General features: G+C 43.3%; 1 protein-coding gene across 1 annotated transcript in view; it reads right to left on the minus strand.

Moving 5' to 3' along the window:
* Positions 1–12,729: 12,729 nt before the first annotated feature.
* The window catches only part of TMEM35B (transmembrane protein 35B), a 59,918-nt gene continuing 45,770 nt past the window's right edge, over positions 12,730–26,877 (minus strand). The window contains exons 2-3 of the mRNA XM_069223795.1: positions 18,678–18,858; positions 12,730–14,079 (exon numbers count right to left, since the gene is read on the minus strand). Of these exons, the coding sequence (XP_069079896.1) occupies positions 13,949–14,079; positions 18,678–18,858 (312 nt within the window). The 3' untranslated portion in view covers positions 12,730–13,948. The remainder of the gene's footprint in view (positions 14,080–18,677; positions 18,859–26,877) is intronic.

Genomic DNA, 26,877 nt, shown 5'->3' on the forward strand with positions numbered 1-26,877 from the left:
CTGCCCCAAATAGGCAAAAAAGGGCCTGGCACAGGAGGGGGAAAAGGCCTGGCAGCGAAGGGGTTAACTCTGAAATTGTGACTGTGGAAAAATGATTAGGTGCCCAAGGAAGTCACTATCAATCACATCTGCCTTTGTTCAGGCAGGCCCTCTTTGCTCACAACAACATCTAACAACCACCTTTGGGGACTCCAGGGAGGATCTGGTATTGACTTTAGCTCTGCACCAAACAATATGCCAATTAATCTGGGTGTATCCCATGAGATTCTCAATTAATCGAGAGTGAGAAAACGGTGTGTGTCAACAAAAGCTTTATTCGATCAATGATCATCAAAGTAGTACATAATCAATATCATCATAAATAAATATAAGAAAAAATATAAAATACAATTCCATCCCGAGAACATAAAAACCACATGGTAACACCACCTAAAAAGATAAATACAAATCCTAAAATCATGTTATTAAGTAAAAATATCCCCTCCTCTGGCTGACTTAACAGAAAAGCCTCATCCGTCGGTTTTAATAATATAAAAGTTCCTAATACGCCATGCTGACAATAAATATTTACTAACAGAATGTATTAGCATTTTGGAGGTATCGCTTTTTAAAATCCTCAATGCTACTGCACAATCCCTTATTCTCATTTCTCGACGAAGATCACGGATCCACTTAGACCTAGTAGCTTTATATGGAGGGCAAAAAAACAAAGTGCATCATTGATTCAGAAGTGTTGCCACACACAGGGCAAATATCATTAGTAGCATTTGGATCCCATCTGCGCACTACGGTCTTCAATGGTAAAGTCCCAAAGCGAAATCTAGCATAGAGGCTTTTGCCAAAGATGTCAGGTATAAGATCTAGATAAGGTTCAAACCTTGGGTACCACTTAATATCAATGAATGAGTTGGTTAGACGACCACATGATTTATGATTAATAGCATCGTTCCTCAGATAGGACCAATAAACCCGCTTCAGTACTTGGAGATGGACTTTCTCAAGTTTGTGAGGGTTCTCCCAGTAATCTCCTAACCCCAACATCTTGAGCCAGGTGGATACGTGCTTGACCCACGGAATAGAAGCTGAATTGGTGCATGCTAGCAAGTCTAGGAGTGAAGCTTTATAGACAACTAATTCAGGGACGGTCCATAGCCTGACCCAGTACAACAATGGTCTTAAATTTATCAGGTCGGCTATCCGTTTTATACCCAAGTCAAGAAACAGGGGGATCAAAGGTGTACTAGGGGACAAGCACAAAGAGCCCTTGCAAAACTATTCTCCCCTAGGATGAGCTTGTTCGTATCAACAAAACCCCATATTTCCGCACCATATACAGCAGCTCCCTGAGCCTTTGCTACATAGATCTTAATAGCTGGGGAGACCATTTTTGTAGAGGTGCTCCTATAAAAACGCAGGATAGATGCTGCATCGTGCTGGAGAAGACCAGTGCTTTTATTAATCTGTTCTTCCCAATGTAAGTTGTCAGTTATCCTTACTCCTAGGTAATCTATGGAACTGACCTTAGTCAGGGGATCACCTTTTAAATTGATGGTACACTTCTTCTGTTTCCCAGAGCGAAAAACCATTAGCTTCGTTTTCTTGGGATTTAACTCTAGACCATAATCCTGGCAAAATGCACTAAACCTATCAGTGAGAATTTGCAAACCCATAGGCGTCTTTGAAAATAAAAGCGAATCATCGGCAAAGAGAAGGATAGGAATTTTTTGGGTCCCCAGAGTAGGAGCATCGCTCTGACAGGCCATCATAGCTTGTACCACCTCATTAATGAACAGGGAGAACAAGATTGGTGCCAACACACATCCCTGGCGAACACCCCTATTTATGGGGATTTTATCGGTCAGTTCGCCTAGGTTGCCCCAACGGACTTGCGCATAGGTTCCTTCATGCAAGCGCTTTAATAAGGAAACTAGATTACTGGGGACCCCTATTCTGTGTAGGACTGCCCACAGTTTCTCCAGTCAATGTCTTCATTGTTAGCGTCCTGGGAAAATACTTTTCACACACATTACACACTGCTTGTTACATTTTTAAGAACACTGTCTCCTGTTAGTTGGTTCTCATGGAAAGCTTCTACTAAGCATTTTATTAAAACAATGGACATTTCAGAGTTAGTTCATTCTGTCAGCATTTTTATTAAACGCTAAGAAATATAGCTTCTGCATCAGGCCTGGCAAAACTAGGCCAAGACACTTGCTAGGTTAAGGCAACAATTATTAAGCTACAGCATACTTCAACAACATAACCCTAAATATGACATATTACTACATTAGTCTAGTACATTTTCAATATTTCATAAGCATTAATCCTTAATTAGCACATTTCGTGAACATTGATGGCCATTCTCCGAGGTCACATTTTCAAACGTGTGTATTATTTTTCTCTGTTATTCATTTTCTACATATTTCATTATTCAAAATACATAAACATTCATTGCTAATTTCTAATTAAGACACCTGCTTCAGCAACGACCATCTTCATTATCGCGTTAGGAGGCACGGAGATTTAAACAGCAAGGTTCTCTCGCAGCACGGGATGCGCCCGGGCAAAGACCAGGCAAACAGCAGGCCCATCTTCACCCTTCCGCATCTGGGCTGAGCCAGGGCTCTTGGCTTGGCTATCCAAGTGACCTGAGTGAATAACTTTGGCAGTCGGCATGAAATGGGTAAGCGTAAGGCAACCACCATCACTTCCGCAGCCAGTGAACGCCAGTCAGTGGGGCTTATTACAAGCTATTTGAATACTGCCAATAGCGTCATTAACTCTGAAATTGTGACTGTGAAAAAATTATTAGGTGCCCAAGGAAGTCACTATCAATCACATCTGCCTTTGTTCAGGCAGGCCCTCTTTGGTCACAACAACATCTAACAAACACCTTGGGGGACTCCAGGGAGGATCTGGTATTGACTTTAGCTCTGCACCAAACAATTTGCCAATTAATCTGGGTGTATCCCATGAGATTCTCAATTAATCGAGGGTGAGAAAATGGTGTTTCCAACTCTGACCAAGGGCGCTATCAACTCACCACCATCAAAAAACCTAAAAGAAGTTTGAGCCCATCTCGAGCCGTGAAGACTTTGGACAGCAAAGCTCCCGAGCATATTCAAGTGGGCCATAAGGGCAGAGGTTTAGGTTGTGATAGATATCTGACCAAGCAGAACCAAATCCTGAACTCAAGGATGGCTGGTTCTATTAATGCGATTACCATCTCTTGCAATTGTACTCAACTGGAAGCAGTACTTGCTAAATTTCTCAACCCCGTGATGACAGATGTCAAAAAAAATTATGACACTGATTGACTTAACGCTAGTAATAAGATCAACTCTGCCTAGCTTAGCTGCAATGTTATTCATATTTATCCCCCTGGAATTATAGACTTATGCTTGACATCACTAGGTCAATACATATACAGTGCCAGCACATAACCACTACACTATCCTTGATAGGGTTGACGATTTGGTAATAATGTTCCACCAGTTAATTTTAGGTTAGACCAACTGCAACATCCGACTTCCCAGTTTCATATTTTAGTCCAAAGAATCAACAAACTAGCAGTACTTACACGGGTGGTTCAGATGATCGCCCCCTCCCAGTAGATGCATCTGGGATGGCTGCCAGCCCCAAGACCAGCTAAATAGGGAGGATGAGCCTTGGAGGGCAACGACCAGTGACTGGATGGTCTTGTTAATTCTCAGCATTCTCCTACTGTCTGTCATCCCAGCTCTTGTGTAATTGAGCATTGTTATCTTAGCCACAGAGCATGTGTACTTATCTGGAATAATGCAGAGATCAGCAGCAAACTGGCTGATGATAACTGGAATAAATATGTATCAAATTATCAAGTCACCTGTCTTCAGGAGACCTGGTCCTGCATGAATGTGCATATAAATGTTTTTTTACTCAATACTTACTCCAGCGACCCTGTTGCCCTGAGGGCGAGAAAATGGAAACCTTTTAACCCTAGTGAGCACCACATTTCCGGCGAAAATGGAGATTTGAGATGGTTATGTTATTGTTATGAAAATATATAGAGCGCATAGCTACCCGAAGCCCTCCAAGTACTATACAGAAAAACCTTTGAATATACGGCTTTGGGACACAAACTAAAATAACCAAGTTTTTAAATAGCCGCCGGACTGACAGCTCATTGCTGGTTTGACGTAGATTCAGTGGTAATGAATTCCACAGTCTAGCTCCAAGATACAATATTGATCTTCCTCCCCATTTGGCCTTTTATTAGGGGAATGACAGCTAGGGCCGTGGAGGATGATCTAAGATGTCTGGTAGGTATGTAAAAAGAAGCCAGGGTTTGCAATATTGGTGGGTCTTTGTTATATATAGCGCTCTATGAATGTAACAAAGATTTAAATTTTATCTGTTGCTCCAAAGGAAGCCAGTGCAACGTTGATAAAGCTGATCTGGCAGATTCATGCCTGGGTAGATTGAAGAGAAGGCGAGCAGCAGTGTTCTTCACCACCTGCTATTTCTTCATAACATATTTTGGTGCACCAAGAAACATGGCATTACCATAATCCAGCAGAGAGATTATTAAGGCCAGTATGATGAGACGCTTTGCACTGAATGGAAGTATTTAGAAAATCTTTCAAAGAAGTCTGAGTATGCCAAAACAGGAGGAGGATATTTTTTTTCGCTTGATGATCCATTGTCAAACATGGATCGAACCATACTCCCAGACTCTTAACGCTTTCTTTGGGCAATGGAAGATCTTCTAATGGTTGTAAAGGGCCAGATGTAAGTAGCGTTTTGCGCCTCGCAAATGGCGAAAAACACCGTTTGCGAGGCGCAAAAGGCCTCACGCGATGCAGAAACACATTTTGCGAGTCGGTACCGACTCGCAAAATGTGTTTCCGACTCGCAAATAGGAAGGGGTGTGCCCTTCCTATTTGCGAGTCGCACCGCGATGTACAGTTGATTTGTGACCGCGAAAGCGGTCGCAAATCAACTCGCAGTTACCATCCACTTGAAGTGGATGGTAACTCATTCGCAAACGGGAAGGGGTCCCCATGGGACCCCTTCCCCTTTGTGAATGCTCACAAAATTCTTTTTTCAGAGCAGGCAGTGGTCCTATGGACCACTGCCTACTCTGAAAAAAAAAAGGTTTCAGTATTTTTTCTATTTGCAGCTCGTTTTCCTTTAAGGAAAACGGGCTGCAAATAGAAAAGAAAAAAAAAAACTGCTTTATTGAAAAGCAGTCACGGACATGGTGGTCTGCTGTCTCCAGCAGGCCACCAACCCCGTGAGTGCCTATACTCGCTATGGGGTCGCAAACTGCGACCCACCTCATAAATATTTATGAGGTGGGTCTTTGCAACCCCATAGCGAGTCGCAGAAGGTGTCTGAGACACCTTTCTGCATTTCCTTTTGCGAGTTGCAAATTGCGAGTCGCTGGGACTAGCAATTTGCAACTCGCAAAAGGGAACCTTCCTACATCTGGCCCTAAATTTGGTTTTGCCTGGTAACCCAGAAACATAACCTCTGTCTTGTCTCCGTTTAACTTAACTCTACAGCTGGACATCCATTTTGAGACTGCCTGTAGACAAGGAATGAGCCGAGAATTGGTTGAGTTCTGATCGGTAGAAAAATCTGCATATGACACTACAGAGAGTCCATAGGGCTCCACTACTTTTGCCAGAGGGGCAATATAGATATTAAATAAGGTAGGGCTCAAAGAAGAGCCCTGAGGCACCCCCCACCCCCCACTTACTCTTAAAACAGCTTGAATAAAAGGAACGGTCCAAAACTTGAAATGATGTTGCTTCCAAGAATGAGGCAAACCAACTCAGGGCATTGCCTAAGACTCAAATTTCCCTCATTCTCTGGAGTAAAATATTGTGCTCCACCGTGTCAAAGGCGGCACTAAGATCAAGAAGCACGATTGCCAAGACCAAGCCCTGATCTACACGTTTCTTAACTTCTTCAGTGACTGCGATTATTGCAGATTCCATACTATGTAATCGTCTAAAGCCCATCTGAGACAGATGGAGAATGTTATTTTCCTTCAAAAAAACTCGAAAGATGAGTATTAACATGTTTTTCAAGTACTTTGGCAAGGGCTGGCAGCATAGAGATTGGTCCATAGTTGCCAGGTATGAGTGGATCCAGACTGGGGTACTTAAGAAATGGATTCACAATTGCATGTTTCCATTGTGGAGGAACGGTGCCGACTGATAGTGACATGTTCAGCAGCTCAGTTACCACAGGGACTATTATTGAAGCCCCTTCTAAGATTGAAGGCGGGCCGGATCCTGGGGAGACCCTGATTTAAGGGTGATCAATAGTATAAAGATGGCTTCAGGAGAGCGGGGAGGAATATATGTAAACCTTGCTGCAAAGATTCAGCCTTTTTCAAAAATGTGCCTCACAATTGCCGGGTTGCCATTAATAGTGTTGATCAATTTTTAAAATAATTGATGAAAAACAATGTTACTGTTATTGTTTCTATTACAAAACACTATTGATTTCTTACAAAACACTATTGACTCAATGTTAGCCGGGCAGATAGTTGACTTCGTAATAATATGGGGAAAGGGATTTCAATCGTTAAGACATGAGGAGTGGGGATTGAAGACTCCTGTAACTTTTCCCATTTCGAGCATAATACCTGTGATGAACTTATGAATAATTTGCTAATGACCTCTTTATATCAATAGACCTGGCGCTCCTAGAGATTTTTGAGCAGGTTACATTTACCGGCAGAGGCAGTGGCTCTGTAATCAATTTTATCACACTAAGGCGGTCATTCTGACTCTGGCGGGTGGCGGTTGCCGCCCGCCAGACGGGAAGCGCCATTTGCCCGCTACGCGGCCAAAATACCGCTTCCCCTATTCTGACATTCCCGCTGGGACGGCAGGCGCTAAGCAAGTTAGCGCCCGCCGGCCCAGCGGGAATGAGGGCCGCAACACAGGAGCCGGCTCCGAATGGAGCCGGCGGTGTTGCGGCAGTGCGACGGGTGCTAAGCAGACAGTGAAAAGCTTCATGGGGCCCTGTTAGGGGGGCCCTGCACTGCCCATGCCAGTGGCATGGGCAGTGCAGGGGCCCCCAGGGGCCCCAAGACACCCGTTCCCGCCAGCCTCTTCCTGGCGGTGACAACCGCCAGAAACAGGCTGGCGGGAAGGGGGTCAGAATCCCCATGGCAGCGCTGCTTGCAGCGCTGCCCTGGCGGATTCGCCCAGCCGGGGGAAAAACGGCGGCCCCGGTTTTCTGACTGCGGCGGTCAGAATGGGCTTGGAAGCACCGCCAGCCTGTTGGCGGTGCTTCCGTCATTCGTGACCCTGGCGGTCAAAGACCGCCAGGGTCAGAATGACCCCCTAAGTCTTGGGCTGAGAGGGTGGGTAGGTTTACCATCAATGAATACACAGTAAGTGATCATAACCCACTGGAACTTTGCCTTAGTATAAAGCTGCCTATGATGACTTAGAAGGTTGCCCCGGTTGAATATGCTGAAAATAGGGGCGGGGTTACATCTTAAATGGAGTAGTGTTAACCGTGAGGCATTTCTAGTGTTACTTCTGAGGAGTGAAGAGGGAGCCTTTGAGTTATATTTGAGCACTGGCCCTGACCCTACTGGTATCATGGAGGCATTCCTGGGAATCTGTAAAAAGGCAACTGAACTACTTATAGTAGCTCAAAAACAAGCTCCTAGGAGCACAAAGTGGTTAATGCAGCCAGTTCCCACACACACAGTAATTTTTTTACCAGCCCTTAAGTTTTGCCCGAGAGAAGCATTGTAAAGAAACAGTGGATTCGAGGAAAGAGGTCAGAAGAGAGGCATTTATGGACTTTACAGTTCCATTTGTATAACTGTGGAAATTGGAGAATGTTTCTCTCACCATCACGGGTGTCCATTCTGAAACAAGTCTGAATCAACTTTGACCTTTGAACTATAACTTATTAGCCTGTAAAAAAAAAATCCTAGGGAACCACTGTTGTATCTTGCATCTATAGTAACCCAGGATCCCTCTAAGGAATGCAGTGTAGCTCTCTCATTCTTAGGATACATACAAAAATAGACAAACACCATGTAAACATTGAAATATGCCTCATCCTCTTATAATCAAACTTCATACAGAGAATGCAGTAGAAGTGAGTGTTGGGACATTTCCAGTTAAATCATTTTCGGAATCCCCCAAAACAACAGCTTGCTATTTGGCTGTACCGGTCCCCAGCAACAAGATCATTTGTAACAATCTAGTGGCCTGTTGTGATGGTGTCATTATGCAGCTATACAATTTGGTGAACCCAAGCCAATCGCAGCCTTGAAAGGTCACCTAGGATACACTAAGCAGGGTAAAGAAAAGCGTGGGTATCCATTTAAGGCATATTTCGACCCTTCACCCTGAGTACAAAACAAATTGAAAAGAGGGTAGAATTTCAACTAAGAGTGCAACCTTAACCGGTTCTGTGCCTTGGACGAGGTGACCTCGTCCAAGACTCCAGTTCCCATGTGCCTTGGACGAGGTCACCTCGTCCAAGTCACAGGAACTGGGGGGAGCGCTAGCGCTCCCCCCCTGTGCTCCCCACCCATCCCCCCAAGGCAGGGATGGAAGGGGAAGCTTATCCCCTTCCACCCCAGACCCCCACCACCCCTGTGACGAGCGCAGATTTGTTACAGGGCCTCCCCCATTGCGCTGGAAGCTCATTCTTAGGCCGATCTGCCCCCGGGGGGGGGCAGAAACCTCTAGGCGCCAGGGCAAATTTTTTTTTGTTTGTTTGTTTTTTTAGAGATGGGGAGCGACCCATTAGACAAGGGTCGCTCCCCTGGGGGGCAAATTGTATTTAGACCATTTCTGCCCCCCTTGTGGGCAGATTGGCCAATTTGAGGTCAATCTGCCCCCAAGGGGGCAGAAACCACTAGGCACCGGGGATTTGTTTTTTGGTGCCAATGTCACGAAGGGGGAGCGACCCCGTAGGCAAGGGTCGCTCCCGGGGAGGGGGCAAATTTATTTTAGGCCATTTCTGCCCCCCCTGGGGGCAGATTGGCCTATTATTAGGCCGATGTTCCCCCAAGGGGGCAGAAACCTCTAGGCGCCAGGGCAAAATTTTTTGTGTGTTTTTTTTTATTTTTTTTATTTTTTTTTTAGAGATGGGAAGCGACCCATTAGGCAAGGGTCGCTCCCATGGGGGGCAAATTGTATTTAGACCATTTCTGCCCCCCTTGTGGGCAGATTGGCGGATTTTAGGTCAATCTGCCCCCAAGGGGGCAGAAACCACTAGGCACCGGGGATTTTTTCTTTGGCGCCAATGTCACGGTGGGGAGCGATCCCGTAGGCAAGGGTCGCTCCCGGGGTGGGGGGGGGCAAATTTATTTTAGGCCATTTCTGCCCCCCCCCCCTGGGGCCGGCTGAGCTAGAGGCCAAAATCCACAGGTAGGCACTTTGCCAAAAACATCTCTGTTTTCTGTGAAAAAATGTGTTGTGTCCACGTTGTGTTTTGGGCCATTTCCTTTCGTGGGCGCTACGCCTACCCACACAAGTGAGGTACCATTTTTATCGAGAGACTTAGGGGAACGCTGGGTGGAAGGAAATTTGTGGCTCCTCTCAGATTCCAGAACTTTCTGTCACCGAAATGAGAGGAAAAAGTGTGTTTTTGGCCATATTTCGATGTTTGCAAAGGATTCTGGGTAACAGAACCTGGTCAGAGCCTCGCAAGTCACCCCATCTTAGATTCCCCTGGGTTTCGAGTTTTCAAAAATGCGTTGGTTGCTAGGTTTCCCCAGGTGCCGGCTGAGCTAGAGGCCAAATTCCACAGGTAGGCAGTGTTTTCTATGAAAAAATGTGATGTGTCCAAGTTGTGTTTGGGCCATTTCCTTTTGTGGGCGCTAGGCCCACCCACACAAGTGAGGTACCATTTTTATTGGGAGACTTGGGGGAACGCTGGATGGAAGGAAATTTGTGGCTCCTCTCTGATTCCAGAACTTTCTGTCACCAAAATGTGAGGAAAATGTGTTTTTTTAGCCACATTTTGATGTTTGCAAAGGATTCTGGGTAACAGAACATGGTCAGAGCCCCACAAGTCACCCCATCTTGGATTCCCCTAGGTCTCTAGTTTTCAAAAATGCATAGGTTTGGTAGGTTTCCCTAGGTGCCGGCTGAGCTAGAGGCCAAAATCTACAGGTAGGCACTTGGCAAAAAACACCAGTTTTCTTTCAAAAAATGTGACGTGTCCACGTTGGGTTTTGGGGCATTTCCTGTCGCGGGCGCTAGGCCTACCCACACAAGTAAGGCATCATTTTTATCGGGAGACTTGGGGGAACGCTGGGTGGAAGGAAATTTGTGGCTCCTCTCTGATTCCAGAACTTTCTGTCACCAAAATGTGAGGAAAATGTGTTTTTTTAGCCATATTTTGAGGTTTGCAAAAGATTCTGGGTAACAGAACCAGGTCAGAGCCCCACAAGTCACCCCATCTTGGATTCCCCTAGGTCTCTAGTTTTCAAAAATGCATAGGTTTGGTAGGTTTCCCTAGGTGCCGGCTGAGCTAGAGGCCAAAATCTACAGGTAGGCACTTTGCAAAAAAACACTTCATCAGGAGACTTGGGGGAACATAGATTAGCAAAACAAGTGTTATTGCCTATTGTCTTTCTCTACATTTTTTCCTTCCAAATATAATAGAGTGTGTAAAAAAAGACATCTATTTGAGAAATGCCCTGTAATTCACATGCTAGTATGGTCACCCCGGAATTCAGAGATGTGCAAATAACCACTGCTCCTCAACACCTGGAAATACAAAGGTTTTCTTGATAGCTATTTTTCACTCTTTATATTTCAGCAAATGAATTGCTGTATACCCGGTATAGAATGAAAACGCACTGCAGGGTGCAGCTTATTTATTGGCTCTGGGTACCTAGGGTTCTTGATGAACCTACAAGCCCTATATATCCTCGTAACCAGAGGAGTCCAGCAGACGTAACGGTATATTGCTTTCGAAAATCTGACATTGCAGGAAAAAGTTACAGAGTAAAACGTAGAGAAAAATTGCTGTTTTTTTCACCTCAATTTCAATATTTTTCTTTTTCAGTTGTTATTTTCTGTAGGAAACCCTTGTGGGATCTACACAAATGACCCCATGCTGAATTCAGAATTTTGTCTACTTTTCAGAAATGTTTAGGTTTCTGGGATCCAGCATTGGTTTCACGCCCATTTCTGTCACTGACTGGAAGGAGGCTGAAAGCACTAAAAAATTGTAAAAATGGGGTATGTCCCAGTAAAATGCCAAATTTGTGTTGAAAAATTGGGTTTTCTGATTCAAGTTTGCCTGTTCCTGAAAGCTGGGAAGCTGGTGATTTTAGCACCGCAAACCCTTTGTTGATGCCATTTTCAGGGGAAAAAACACAAGCCTTCTTCTACAGCCACTTTTTCCCATTTTTTTAAAAAAAACTAAATTTTCACTGTATTTTGGCTAATTTCTTGGCCTCCTTCAGGGGAACCCACAAAGTCTGGGTACCTCTAGAATCCCTAGGATGTTGGGAAAAAAGGAAGCAAATTTGGCTTGGCTAGCTCATGTGGACAAAAAGTTATGAGGGCCTAAGCGCGAACTGCCCCAAATAGCCAAAAAAAAGGCCTGGCATAGGAGGGGGAAAAGGCCTGGCATAGGAGGAGGAAAAGGCCTGGCAGCGAAGGGGGTTAATCTTAGTCAGAAAATCAAGCGCTGAAAAAGCCAGTAGGTCTAGAATGAATGTGCTAACCCATGCAGTAGTAGCATTTAGAGTGAAACTCCTGGGAGGAGCCAGCAAAAGTGAATAGACCATGATATATTTGTAAAGTATTCCCTCATGCAGTTCAATTGGAGCACTGGAGTGGAGGCGAAATTATACACCTAAACAGCCAATAGCATTAGGTGAAAGATAAATGCTTTACTGGACTGAGCTAAGAAGTGATTGACAAATTCTCAAGCCAATGGCCCACGGAGGCTAGTGAAAGGAAGTCAATCACTGAAAGGGGCAGACCCAAAGGCAACCAGATAATTATTTTTAGCAGTATGTCTGGCTGGCAGCTTTATTGTCAAAACACAGGCCTAATAAGGAGTTTAAGAAATACCTACCGCATAGAGAAGCATAAAATACATTTTACCCAAGATCACCTAGACACCACATGCCTCTTACAGTCCAAAGCAGCACTTCACGGAGAGGTTTCAATACATACTAAAGAATTACACAGGGGTGGTTAATAGGTATATCATAAATGACAACCAATAAAAACCCAGAGGAGTGTCACAATCTCTAAACATCACGTTTGTGAGACAGATGTCTGAAAATAAAATATTAACATTCTGGGAGAGAAAGGGAAACTTTCTGTTGGCATCCTTCAAAGACTGGGACATTTCAGTTTGGGGAAGACATACAAATAAAATAGCTTGTTTTATATCATGTTTCATATTGTGCTTCTGCAGTTACCCATATTTAAGTTAGTCATCATCAAAGACTTTATTCAGTTTAACACAAGTAAAGCCAAGCCATAAAACTCAATAAACCTGCTTTGGTGGGTATGAACTTTACACATGCCAGACCAGCGTTACTGAATTGCAGTTGTCAAAGGCTGCTTGCATTTTTTTTTCTAGTCAATTTACTAACTTCATCGACATGGGAGGCTGAGAGAGCCTTGTCAGGAACTGAACTCATGCATGCAGACCACCGAATATCTAGGGTCAACGGTGCATCAAGCAAGTCGTGGTAAAATCACAGAAACGAGACAACACTTACCCAAATATGACATTCTTTATTACAAAATTAAGTACAAATTATACAAAAGAGCACAGCAAAGTAAAACCTAAACATACCACATGAACACAAAGATCTGATTTTGAAAAGTTATAACCAAATATATGGAAGAGTAGGCAGTAGTGAGGACGTGTGTAAATAAAGTTGCAGGTGTTGGTTAAAGGCTGATAAAAGTGCTGTCGCGAGAAAGAGAGAGGAAAGATCCTAATGTGGTGTCCAAATTATAGGTGGTACTTTTAACGCTGCCGTGCAGCCTGCTTCTAAGCGTTTTGGTAGACTACGATAGTGCTGGTGCAGGCAGAAGAAGCACCTAGCCCAGGAACACCCTTTCTGGTCAAGTGGGGAAGCCATGATTAGAATTCGGTGTCCTGGTTCTGCAGCAACAATATATGAATCAGACACATCCCCTCCACATGACGAAGTAACCGAGGCACAAGTTTGATCATACACCTGACCAGCTAAACAAAGGTCGGCACCGGACTGCTAAAATAATTACCACTTTAGCACGGATACTTGACGCTTTTTAAAAAGGGGCCTGCCTTGAGTGCATGTTTATACATAGCACTTATTAACCGGTGCAGAGTTCTTCACTTTTCAAGTGAAGAGCACAATGCCCGCAGAAATCCTGGGTTGAACAATCAGAGTAGACACCCAGCGCTGGTATGAGGCGAGCTGAGCAGGATTTTCCTGTTAGGAACAGTCGCGAATGTCTTCAACGAGAGCCTTCCGTCTACAGCTTGACAAAGACTGCCACCTGCTGGAGTCTGAATGCACTGCAACAGGGACCGCTAGCTGCCACTAGGCTGCAGAGGCCTAGCAATCAAAGCTCCATTGCCCCCACATTGACGGACTAGGAGTAGGTACCATCCATCACCAGGGTTTTCCAGTCCTAATAAAGGGGATGGCATGACAGGAACTGGTAAAATCATGAATAGCAATTTAAACTTTAGTTGCCATATGCATATCATTTACACTTTTATTAACAGCAGGCACTTAAGAGCGAGAGAGAAACACTTTGTAGGAGGCAGACTTCTGCCAATGGCACTGACGCCCCACCCAGCCACAAACTTGCCGCCCGCTGCAGAATGTTCAACATGAGCCCCATGGGAAGACATTCACTACATCTGTTGGTGGCAGGAAGTGGCGTCACGAGAAGGCAGGCTTGCCCATCTCAGGGGTGCCAAGGATCTGTGGGTGTCATTCAAACTTGGACTTAGACCTTCCGATCCTCCCGCGGACGTTAAGGAGCAGCAGGAGGCCCAGGCACACGGTAGCCGGGGCGCACATGGCGAGAGGTTCCTTTAGCAATAGCAGGGTATAGATGGCGCCTGTGGAAACAAAACAGAAAATTAAGCAAATGACGTTAAAAATACCACTGTTTCCAAAAGAGGAAAAAAAGGGAGCCCAGGAGACATTCACGTTCCAAAGGGAAATAACACAGCGTAAGCTGGTGCTTTTTTCATGTGGGACAGTACTCTTAAACTCAAGGTCACGTCTATGAAGAGTCATGTAGTGAATCTTGCTTAAAAGCCGTCCTGCGATTGTAGCTGCATTCATACAGCCCTAGTCCTTAATATACCGGACGAGGCGTCGAGGTGCTTAACGTCAGGGCCTGACTGGGAACCCAAAGCCGCCCTGGCACATTTTGTCAGACCAGCCCACATAGGGTGCATAGAGTGTGAGCCTGACAACTGCAATAGGGTTTGAGGGGGGTTCCCCCTCAGAAAATAAGGGGGAAAATGCCAAAAACGGTGCATTCTACAACACATTTTCATTATGTATTCGATTATATTAGTTTTTAAAATATAGTAAATTATGACCTTACAGAGCACCAGAATTCAGAAATATTCAGTAGGGCGCTTCAATGATTCTCTCACCATCACCCTCTAACGGTACCTCTCACATGTATTTAATTTGTTTTATAGCATCTCTTACCAGCGTAGCGTACATACACACAGAGACAATGAATCATGCATATGTAAATCAGAATAGAAAATGTTATATAAGACAAAGGGGACTACAAGGTGTAGAATTCTCATGTCACCCATACTGGTAGCCGATTTGTAAGAGTGCTCGGTTTGAGGAAGCATAAAGATTCAGAATGTAACAGTGGATAGAGTGGACTTTACTAATAATTTATTTCTACTCAAAAAAACATTGTTTAGCAAAATTAGGATAATCAAAGACTGGGACAAACATACGTTTCTAACATGTGCCATCCAGTTTGCATGCACCTGTTTAATGGCATTTCATAGCTCACTGTGCTAGATTATGATTGTAACTTATGAACTGCACAGTAACAAAATGATCTCTATGACAAAAGCAGTATCCCACTGAGCTATGCACATAAAATACTGTTCTGTAATCTGAATAGTCCACTTTTTTTGCAGCAGGCATGTTAACCCACTGCGTTACCTTAAATGATTCAAAACTGCAACCAGGCAAAACTCTGATCTGTCTCCAGCAGGTAAATTAATCACCAGAGTTATCTTGGCACTTTTATTGTTCCCTGAAAACTGCTAGATATAATAGGAACGCCACAGTGCTTTTAAAACTGCAGCACTGCTACAAAATCAACCCCCCATTAACAAATGCAGCCACACCACACCCTTCCATGCTCCCGGGAAAAACGCCTGATGCCAGGTTTGGCCAGTCCGGCATTGCTTAATAGTGAGTAGCACGCTATTATGGAACCCAAGGTGAGTAGTCAATCCAGTAAATATTGTTAGTTATTTCGATCAGTCATGTGCTCTCAAGAAAAAAATATTTTAGTCTAGTTACTTTGTGATAGAATACTATTAATGGCAGTTAGGTATGATCATTAGCGGGAGGCTTTGTGTTCCAGATGAATGGTTGGTGAGATAGACAGGGTGGCAGAAATTAGGTAGTGTCACAGGGACAGCGGTTTAAAGAAGGAGAGGTTGCGATCTATGAAATCAGGTTGTCAGCCTTTTGCAGAATTACAAAAGATTCTAAGGCAGACAGGCATGAGACTGGGGCGAGGCTGTGTCCGGCACTAGAAGGAATGCAGAGGATGAATGGTAAGAAGAAGGTCACTGAACAAAGAAAGAAGAGGAATCAAGCAGAAGAAAGTCCAGGTCAATTTTTCATGCCGGGCTTTAGGAGTAATGTGGAAGAAGGATTTGTGAGATAGCAATCAATCTGGGGATATAAACTGTATAATGTAACAGAATTATATATAGTGTTCCATGTCCAGAGCAGACAGCCGAATATGCAAGTCCAAATGTGCACATCATTTAAACATTAAGAGCCTGTGCCTGCTCTGAGCCAAGCCCAAGGCAACCCTTTAAGTCATAGTCCAGAGTATCCTCAGCTTTGTAAATGGACTGTACAACGCACAAGGAGAGGTGACAATGGTGCCTTCTTTAGGAAGCTTCTCAATGAATGACCACTACACTGCATTGAACGTTGTTTCGCTCATTAAAAAGTTGTTGTTTGGCACTGGCTAAGAGCATGTTACAAATGCACAGTCAGACTTATACCTTGTTTTGTTACCCAATCCCATTCTAGGTCGTTTTTACTGCACGGCAGAGCAATCTGATATGAAAGGTACCTCTCACTAACATTTTAAGTGTATGTTGTGTATGTGGCCATTGTGGTATATGCCTTAAATGTATAAGTAAAGCTCAGTCGTGGAGGCCTGTGGGTTCCATTTTGGAAGCCCCAGCCTGTTCCTGTACACAAGATGGCCGCAAGGTTCTTTTCCCAGGCAGTGGGAGTGTACTTGGAACGGAGTAGGAGGGAGGAAACTCCATGGGATCGTTTTCGTGGGAGGGGCTTCTAATCAGTCTTCATGTACCACTGCCACTTGGTAGATGGTGGGGGGGGAAAGGTGGAGCTCCATAAAATCTTTTGGATTTTAGTTGTTAATAATTTTTTTGGTTTAATTCATTTTGTAGTTTCTATTGTCTGAAGGGAAGGGGTGGTAATGTATGTGAGTATATTGTAGTAAATAGGTGGGACACAAGCGCAAGAGTTCTCGAGCGCAGTGTTCCACTGTGTGTGTTTAACTGAGCGAGGATGCTGTAACAGGCGCAGCTGGACGATCTGTCAGTGGTGCACCTGCAGAGGTACATAGTTCGGCTCTGGGCTTTGATATTTAATACACCAGGTACCAGCCTCCGCTGTGTTGGTTCTCACTTCAATTGAAAACGGTTCAACAGTGATCCGATTACAATGTCTTGTAATAAGGGGGTGTGACTTAATTTTACTCTCAATTTCTGAGAAGTTATTGGGGGGGGGGGTTACACAACAGAGACTACTAACATCCTCTTACTTAGCAGTACAGACTACCAAGGCCATTAGTACCCATTTGCAGGAAGGTCATTGATGTTGTAAACATCCATTCTCATGCGAGGTATGGTCAGTATTTTACTGGACGTATAGGTCATTTCACTAAAGTGCTCCAGATTTCCTAGCTCTTATTTTCCCACTTTGATTTTCCAAAGCACTTTTCAGAAGTCTGCCACGGATTGAAGAATCATACGGGTAATTGTTTTTCACTGGGAAGATACGTGGGGGCAGCACATCACCAAACTCTACCTATAGAAATTCCATTGTTCAAATAACATACATATAGCTCAAAGAGCGACCAATAAACTAAAGCAGGGTACGGAACCCAAGAACAAAACTAAACAGGGCACATTTCCAGCCTGGCACACCAATAAGCAGCACGGAAAAAAAAAAAATCCCAATGTGCAAAAAGCAGAACCAGATCAATGAGACGCTCCTAAAAATCACAAGCCTTTGTATGCCTTTGTATGTCCACACCAGCAAGCATGTCAGGCCTCATGTCCCACCGCTTGCAGCCACATCTGCAAACACCAGGCCATATAACCAGCACTAGACTTTTATTATCACATACAGCAATGCTTTTGAGCAGTCGCAGATTTTCACGTGAGCAAAGATGGTCTAAAATAATAAAATAACATTATATATCATAACATATTATAAAAAGCAGTAACCTTAACAGTAAGCTTGGTCTCCAATCATCACTCTGCACAGGAACGGTTTTTAAGAAGCTGGCCCCGTCTTGTACCCATACTGCCAATCAAGGCCATGTTTTATTATTCTCTGCATACCCGAAAGGAAACCAGTCCCGACAGAGAGCACAGAAATCAAAAAGTTAAACACAAAAGAAAAAGGAACTTGGCTACACTTAGAGCAGAACTCGAAACATTAGAGAGGCAAAAATTTATTCTGAGTGAGTGGGTCGATTTCTACATCCCCAGGCAATGGGAGTGGATGAAATCTGTTGCCTGGTTAACTAGGTCTCATGATTTACCATTAAGACTGTGATAAAGAAGAGGGATGAAGCAGTCATGACTATTTACAGACTGCAAGAAGTGAAGCCACCAGTCTCATTTGGCCAATTTCTAAGGAAGGAAACTGTTTTCTTACATATCAAGAGAAGGGTTGTTTACACCTTCCTTACCCAGAACAAGATTGATAATAACAGCTTCTAGCACCACGGGAAAGACTGTATGCAATGTTCTTACCGGTTATAATGAAAAACATTTTTTTTTTTAAATATAAGGAAGGATGAAGAGCCACAAGTGAGCCGGCTGAATAAGAACAAACCTATGTTTCCCGCAATCTGTCTGGAGCGCAATAGGGTGGAATATTATTTGACCTCTTTCTGCTGTAAATTGCTCTTACTTGCCGCTTCCTTCTTTCCACCCCATCCATGCATTTTGGTGGCGTTTTCTATTTAAAATGGTGCGTTGGACAGGAAGAAGGGTTTGCCCGCTATTGCCGCGCTTTGTTTTTTTCCTGCCACCCACTCTCCTACTTAAAGCACCCATGCTATTGTTTAATTCTGGTTTCTTCTCTTTTCTAGGGCTGCAGATTTCGAGCGTCTCCCCTCTCTTCCCTTCCTTAAAATGGAGGATACTTGTCGCCTTACCTATCATGATGACAGTGAGGATGAAATTGCTGATCTCTTGCAGAAGCTGGGGTCCGAAAGCCAGCAGTAACCCGGTCACTGCTTCAATCCATCCCACCACCAGCATGTACTGGGTGGATTCTGGCTTGTAACCTAGATCCTTCAGTGGAAAGACTTCCGCAAACTGCACAAACTGTTGTTTCTGAAAGAAAGAAAAAGAATGGATAAGCCTATGAGAATATCATCTGCAAGAACAAGAGTCTAGTAGCCAGAGACAGGATGAGAGGTTACAGAATTCCATGCATCCTCCGCCGTCAGTATCATTTAGTCGGATACATTGCAAAGGGACAGAATAGCTCGTGTTGTACGCTGTGCAAGTGGTCAATATTATATGTACAACTCTAAGTTTCTACTTTGATTGAAGTTCTTTCTGAATAACCAAGAGTTCATACCATTTCCATATGTCTTAGAATGCAAAAAACATCCATTTTGTTGCCTGCACGGTGCATCACTTGTTAAACAGCTGGATTTTCCTGAAGCCGCGACATTTGATGTCCTCACCCAGAAATGCTCAGGGAGTGGATACTACTTGGGTGCGGATAACACCTAGACTGGACAATTTGGGGGGGAAGATAGCAGCCCATGAGAGACAGGTGGTGATAAAGAGAGTGGGGAAAGCAACATGAAGGGTGTGAGGAGAAGCTCAAGGGTGAGAGAGACAACAGCATACATACAGCAAAGGGGCAAAGGGGAGGAAAGGAAGTACACTAGGAAGAGAGATAGCAAATACATGCACTCATGGACTGCTTAACAACAACAAAAACAAGCATTTGCAATGCAATGGATCTCGCATTTGCTCGAGTAGAGCTATTAGCGTTGCAAATTCCTAACTGGACTATTCTTGCCACATTCATTGAAAACGAAAAGTAAAGCAGTTGACAGAATCAAGTCAATTCAAAGCGCCTCAGCCGCCATCAGCGCAAGAGATATTGGCTCCTCGCATGAATGTCTAGAAAGGATTGCGCCTGGGATGAAAGGCAAACCTGAGAAGGGGCCATGACATGTAACAGGAAGAAGCGTGATGTCGTGTGATGGCCAACAAAAATGTTCACTTAGTGAAATCACCTGGAAGGGAACTCAGCACACAAAGGAGGGACATTTCACAAAATGCACCAATAAAAAAAAAAAGTGAAGCATTTAAGACAAGCACAACAATGAATGAATAGCAAGAGTGTGTGTCGTTAAAAGCCCACAGAGAGATTACAACAGGCCACAGCGTTTGCGTGCTCGACCATGAAAAGTAGTGCCTGAAAAGCATATGTCCAGAAGAGGGATATTACAAGAGGACAGAACCCACACAAACTTATGAATAGGAAGCAAGCACATGAATAACAATGTCAACCAATGGTAAGCAATGGACGGGTTCTAGGCTCACTGTAAGCTGACAATAGGTATTTTTGCAACAAAACAGCTTGCACTGTCTGGATGAGCTAAACTAATAATAAAGAAATAAAAAAGGATGTTGGTTGCACAGAGCTTTGATAAACAATTGTGCAATTTTAAAGATAACTTAATATGGCGTTTCTTCAAGGCAAAACAGATTATATGCATGTCAATATTTAAAAAATAAAAATAAGAACGGTGAAGCAACCTAAAACAATTATGGCTTGAAACAATAAAGTCATAAAAGTGCACCTGAAGGTTTATAACCACACATGGGTTCAAGATTCACAACTGTCAGGAATCTACATACACAAGTTTATAGTAGGTGCAACAATCGCAAATTTCCAGGCGTACAAACATTTGTGAATTTTATTTTTGCATAAGCAAATATACAAGCATATTTGCTAGTGCAAAAATCTGCTGAGTAAATGCAAATTCACTTGTTAAAACGTTTCGTCAGAGAAACTCCTTTCTGTACACCCCACCTTTTTAGGGGGTGATGAAGTTCCTTTCTACTGATGGAAAAAGTTTTACTCTTGCCTTTCTCAGGAGTAAATATATGACCTTTACCAGACAAGGAAGGGAGAGGTTGGAGAGAAGTTGATGAATACCCTTTAACGTGTAGGTCTGCTAGTGTGTGCACTCATTCGAGCCCTGGAAATACCACTCCACCGCTTCCAGCCCTGATGACTAGATTTACCCTCCATGCCTTGTAAAATCCTTAAGGAGTCCCAAACCAGCTCTTGCACAGATGTACCAACATTTCTACACACTTAAATAGTTTTGAGTACAGGACCCATAACAATTTGACTCAGACCTGTCAGAGTTCATGTAGTTGTAAAATGTAAATGTTCAGCTAGTGGTATAGCGCCAAGTATATGCTTGCAATTATCGCAATCACAGGAACTGAGGCACAGGAAGATGAAGAGATCTTGCCACGAATTACACAATGTGGTCAAATGGCGGAGGTCATCGTGTGAGCAGCCTCGCTGATTCTCAATTCGCAATCTAGGCACCAGAACACCAGCATAATCTGGTTTTAAAGTAACATGTGGTGAAAGCTTAAAAGTTAAATTGCCAGAGCAATCTACAAGCCAAATCCTTAGAATGTAAAGTGAGAAAGAACAACGGTACCTTTAGAAAAAGTATATATCCTGAACTCTACTATAACCAGAATCCTGGCAGAATGGGAGCACTGGCATATTTAGAGCCCTACCATGATCAGAAAGTTGCCTATCTAGGTCCCAGTCATAAACAGAGCCACCGCCTACAAAGAGTCTGTGAATAGAGTATGTTCAATATATGGTATAATCAAAAAGGTAGTATAACAAGAGCCTTGCTAGAACCCATTTCGTGACTTAATAATGAACCCTGGCATAATTAGAGAAGCTACTGTCACGGCTCTGATTTAATGAGAATGCTGCCATAACTTGTAACCTCTCTGTATGGCAGTAAAGAGACAAGCACATTTCTGAACCTTCCCATCCCTTGGACAAGTAGATGTTCTACAAAATGTCAGCCCACTAAATAGCCATCTAATATTTTGCATTGTCACCTTTGCTCTCAAAGGACACACCAATATCACGCATGACACATTAAGCACATACCACACAGGACAGATGGACTTTACAGCCAGCTTTCGCATCAGCACAAACTGCTAAGATACAAAACGAACAAACATCCACAAGCACACACTGGACAGAACACTTCATATGCATCCTACACAGTGCAGACGTTTCATACAGTTGGCTCTTACAATGATCACAACAGCCTTGGAGGGTCTACCAGATCACCGGATAAAGAAGCAGCCATCAACTTCCCTTGGTCTTAAACATCAAGGACAGGAAACACTGCTCAATGAAGAAGACATAGCCAGCTAAGGAAAAATTAAAGAAGAGCGCATCACCTGTAACACGACATGTTGAACCGGTCTGTGGTGCTAATCTCTGAATCATGTGGAATATCATTGGAGTGCTAAAATCACTGCAAGGCCATATGAACTGAAGATCATGGAAGCAATGAAAGAAAGCCTCAACTATGTTCACGTTTACCATCTGGCTAGACTCTAATCTCCCCCAAATTCACTTTCTTAATCCACTGCTGTGAAGTGGGCAAGACAACATGTAGTGCAAATAAAGTCTAGTAAGATAATAAATCTGTTATACAAACGGCAGAAACATGACCTAATTTTAAGGCAATGTGTTTTTCCCAATTTGCCCAGTAGAAGACAGGATGATGCACAGGTGAATGTGAATCTAAAACATTTTCTTACTAAACTATAATTTTAAACAGATGGCTTTCTAAATTTTATATACTTTCACACTATTTTATATATTAGTCTGACTGAGGCCAAGGGTTTATCATATAAAAGCACAATGGAAGGAGCAAGATGGTCCGTCAAGGTTGTTTTTTGAAAGCTTATAAATTGTAGGATTAAAAAATATTGGGTTGATCGTAGCACTGAAACGGACGTGGGACCAAGATTTTCATTTTCATTCTTCCACTATCAATATATATAAAAAAAAAAGATACAATGAAAACAGGGGACAGAGACATACTTCTGTGTCGTTCTTTGTCGTTATTTGTAGGGTTTATGGTTTTCAAATCTAACCGGTAAAACACCGACAAAGGTATGATTTGATGTTCAGTACAAATTGGAACGAACCAGATTTTGCTGCATTTGTACTGCTTTAAAGCACTCTAGTATCAAAGCTGTGTAAGGGCAGCTCTTACATTTCCCTGTGATGGGTGCTCCCCTTATGTTCCACTTTGCCATGGTAAAGTCACTAAGTATGTTCCTTTGACCATCCACAAGTTCAGTTTAGCCCTAGATCTCCCTGGGCCCACTTCCGTTCCCCTTATGGTTGCAAGACTGTTTTCATATGGCTTCAGCTCCCTGTTCCCTGCACATCACTGTATAGTGGGCAGCAGGTTCCCATTTGAACTATGAACAGAGTCTGTCCAAGGAAAGAGTAAAGACCATGATGTAATCCTCGTTCACTAAGAGTGACAGAGCTCCTATTTCTGAAAGCTAAGGTACCAGGATTGTGGCAACAAAGATTAATGTGCATAAGGATGCGTTCAGAATCAACGTCCTCCCATAAAACGCTGTCTCAAACACATTTGTTCTTAGTTTTACATTGTGATGGTTTAAAAATCTCACCTATGAGAGCCACATCCCTCACAAAGAAGGACAAGAACTATATGAAACACCTTCAGCAACCATCCACAGGTCCAAAAGAGGCACCAGATCTGGTTTGGGGGACACTGCCCTGCCTCCAGTACATACATCACCTCAGAAAACCTATGAGTTACTGTATGAGATGCATACAGCTCATCCCATAAACCAGGGGAAGCATTCACTGCTCTGTCCTGTAGTATGTGCTGCTTACAGCACAGTGTGAGCAAAAACAAGTGCATGGAGCCTTTCTGAGCCTATATTTCTACTATCTGCATGCCAAAATGAAACCCAGAACATATGGTCCTGAAACTAGACCCGACACTCAGCAACAAAACCTGCATTAAACATGGTCATTTTAGTGAACAGAAACATACTAAACTCTGCGTATTCTTTGCCCATGATAGAAAATGCAATAGAACAGTGAACGCTGCACAAAGCACAAAACCTTGTGCAATTTTTACACAAGGCTTTGAAGAGCAAAGTCTCACACTGCCCTCAAGTAAACAAAGAGCCACATGCCAAGTAAAGATCCAACATTAACAGTCTCATGTGGATTCTAAAATAAACACAAAATCCCAAAAGCATAGCTTGACAACGTAAAATAAAAACTTAATTCACAGTGTGACTGCAAAGACAAACAGCCAGAAGCATCTTGCAGGCCTTGAAGTTTATTAACTTACTCAGCTGCTTCTTTATATAGCAGTACAGTTTGCTGTTACCGAACACCCTACAGCTAAAAGTGTGCATATTCATTTCTTAACACTTTTAGCACTTTTGACCAGGTAGAACAGGAATAGGTCCAGTCCAAACAGTAAAACCACTGCTAACAGCCCAGATCTTTCTTGGTATCTTGGAACAAATGACAGGAAAGTACGGCATTGGCTTGCAATAAAAAAAAAAAAAAAAACACTGAGCACTCCACAACATATCTTATCCCCCAACTAAAAAGTCTTCTGTCAAGTTTTATCATTTATCTAAAGAACAGAGTAGAAATGTGTGTAAAATGCCTATCTACCGCAATGAAATCTTAATGATGTGAAAACATGGACTTCAACAGGCATACTGGTTATGGGAAGAGATGGTCTGCTTGGAAGATAATTTTGAAAGCTGGGAAATTACACAGGTAGGGAGGTGAGGGAAATAATGAGAAGGTACAGGGAATGAAATTGGAAGCACAAACGAAGGATTGACATCTTTAAAAGGAGAAGTCAGACAAGAGAACTTCATTTCCCATAATCTATCATCATATAAAGTGACAGCACTGCATTTTACATCATCCACCTGCAGAGAAAGTGACAATGTTTTGACTTCTACCTACTTCAGTCAGCTCTACAGGGCCTCCCATGACCCCATTGTCTCTAACAAAGGGCAGACACAGTCAAGAGCATCATCTGGTTGGACCTCTTAAGGGCAGAAAGGGCCTTGGGCTAAAACAGCTGTTCCATTGAAACGTACAAAGTAATATAACAGGTTGCCTAACCCCTCACCCCATACTGCCAAATTTCAATATCACACTCAGACCTAGACAATCCAAACACTCACATAGCATTCACACATCACAGACCCAACAGTGTACCCATCCCACTAACTATTACACACCCTCAAACTACAGCACATACACTCCAACTCAGCTCTGCGTTAAGCACCAACATTGCAGATCTTATCACTCATCACAAGCTTGACAGCCTCTTCATCACAGTAACATAGTTCATGCCCTCATGTTCGCAGATCATAGACATCCTTTTTCTCCACAGGCTACACCATCCATTGTGTGGACCAGGGACATAAGGAGGAAGGAAGTCTCATTCATAATTCTCATAGTTCTGCACCCCAGGCAAGCAACACTTAAATCCATCTAGCTGCGGATATCAAATTTCCTACTCTCTGAATCTCATTCCACAACCTTCCATCACAAGGATATGACTGGCAGAACAAGGACTTCATTGATCAGTTCTCATCATCACATTGTCTATCCAACATGCCCGCACCACCCATGTGGGTGACTTCAACTTCTCACAACACAAGTTAAAAAAATACAAGAGACCCCCCCTCAACCTCAGACTCGTTTAATGTAGTACAGCTTGCCAACCAACAAACACACTCTAAAGGGCACATCCTGGACCTTGTCTTTTAAATATCACCACCAATCCATTGCAAACTACCCATACCCCTGGACTGACCGACCACGTTGCCTTCCTTATCTCAGCATCATACCAATAAACCCGAGGTCCACCCAAAAGAGAAGACCAAACCTTCAGACCATTCAAAGACCTCTACACGGAATCTAATGCTTGAACTCATCGCTCACCCTTTCAACTCCACATCCAACCCCAAAAAGCTTCTAAACAATTTCAACACTTTTTTTTTTAAACCATGTGAACATCCCAAGTAAAAGAATACTCATGTGCATGTTATAGCCTTCTGCATCCTGGTAATCTAAAACCATTGATGAACAATCGATCATCAGACAGGTCAGAAAACAGAGGAAAAATAGAACTCCCCACGATACTATGATACTAAAATACCTCCAAAACATGCAGACACCTCAGAACATTACTCGAAACAAATTAACTATACCAACATCATGAATGAAGCCACCAATCGAAGCAAAGCACTTTTCAAGACAATCAAGCACTGCATCAACCCCTGTTAGACCCTCCTATTCCTGACTCCGATGAAAAGTTTAATGTCATCAACCTCTTCTTCAGTGAAGTTTTTAAAAAAATAAAAAAAATCCAAACCGCACATCAACACCACCAAGCGAGAGTCGTCTTTTTCACCCAAGCCTTCCTTTAGAACACTGAAATGGTCATACTTCAAAGCTATATCATTTTCAGATATTGCCAACATCATAAAATCCCTCAGTCATTTCTTGTGAAAATTATGTCCTACTTTCGTCCTTCATCAACAATCCAAGGACACTCTCTCACTTCTACTCACCATTACCCAAGACATCTTCCCAGAAGCTCTAAAGACAGGCCAGACCCTCTCACTTCTAAAGAAACCTATGCAAGAATCATATGATCTCGCCATCCACCAGTCCATCACTCACTGCCATTAATTGGCAAGATTATTGGAAAGCAATCCATGGCCAACTCAAAGATCACATTAATGCTTAACTTCTGGTGCACCACTACCAATCTGGCTTCAAGAAGCAAGAAAACTGCTACCATGCCCATCTAAAAGAAGCCCTCCTGATCACAGATGAATCTGTCCCCCTGCCTCCTGATATTGCTGGGCTTCTCAGCTTCCTTCAGCACAGTTCACCATCCCACCCTCATATGCACTTGTCTTGAATGGGAGTCACTGGCAATGTAATTCACTGGTTCCTCTCCAACCTTTACAATCCAAAATTCCCCATCACTTCCATAGTCCTCCATTATCTTTGCCCTCCTAACTGAGCTCCTGGAGCCTCTGCTCTCAGACAACAGAAACAAAATGCACAGAATTAGGGGCCAGATGTAGGAAACACTTTGCGAGTCGCAAACGGCAAAATCAGCCGTTTGCGACTCGCAAATGCGTGTTTCCTATGCAGAAATGCATTTTGCGAGTCGTTACCGACTCGCAAAATGCATTTCCGAATCGCAAATAGGAAGG

Source organism: Pleurodeles waltl, chromosome 3_1 (genome assembly GCF_031143425.1).
Source record: "Pleurodeles waltl isolate 20211129_DDA chromosome 3_1, aPleWal1.hap1.20221129, whole genome shotgun sequence".
In the NCBI taxonomy this organism is placed as follows: Eukaryota; Metazoa; Chordata; class Amphibia; order Caudata; family Salamandridae; genus Pleurodeles; species Pleurodeles waltl.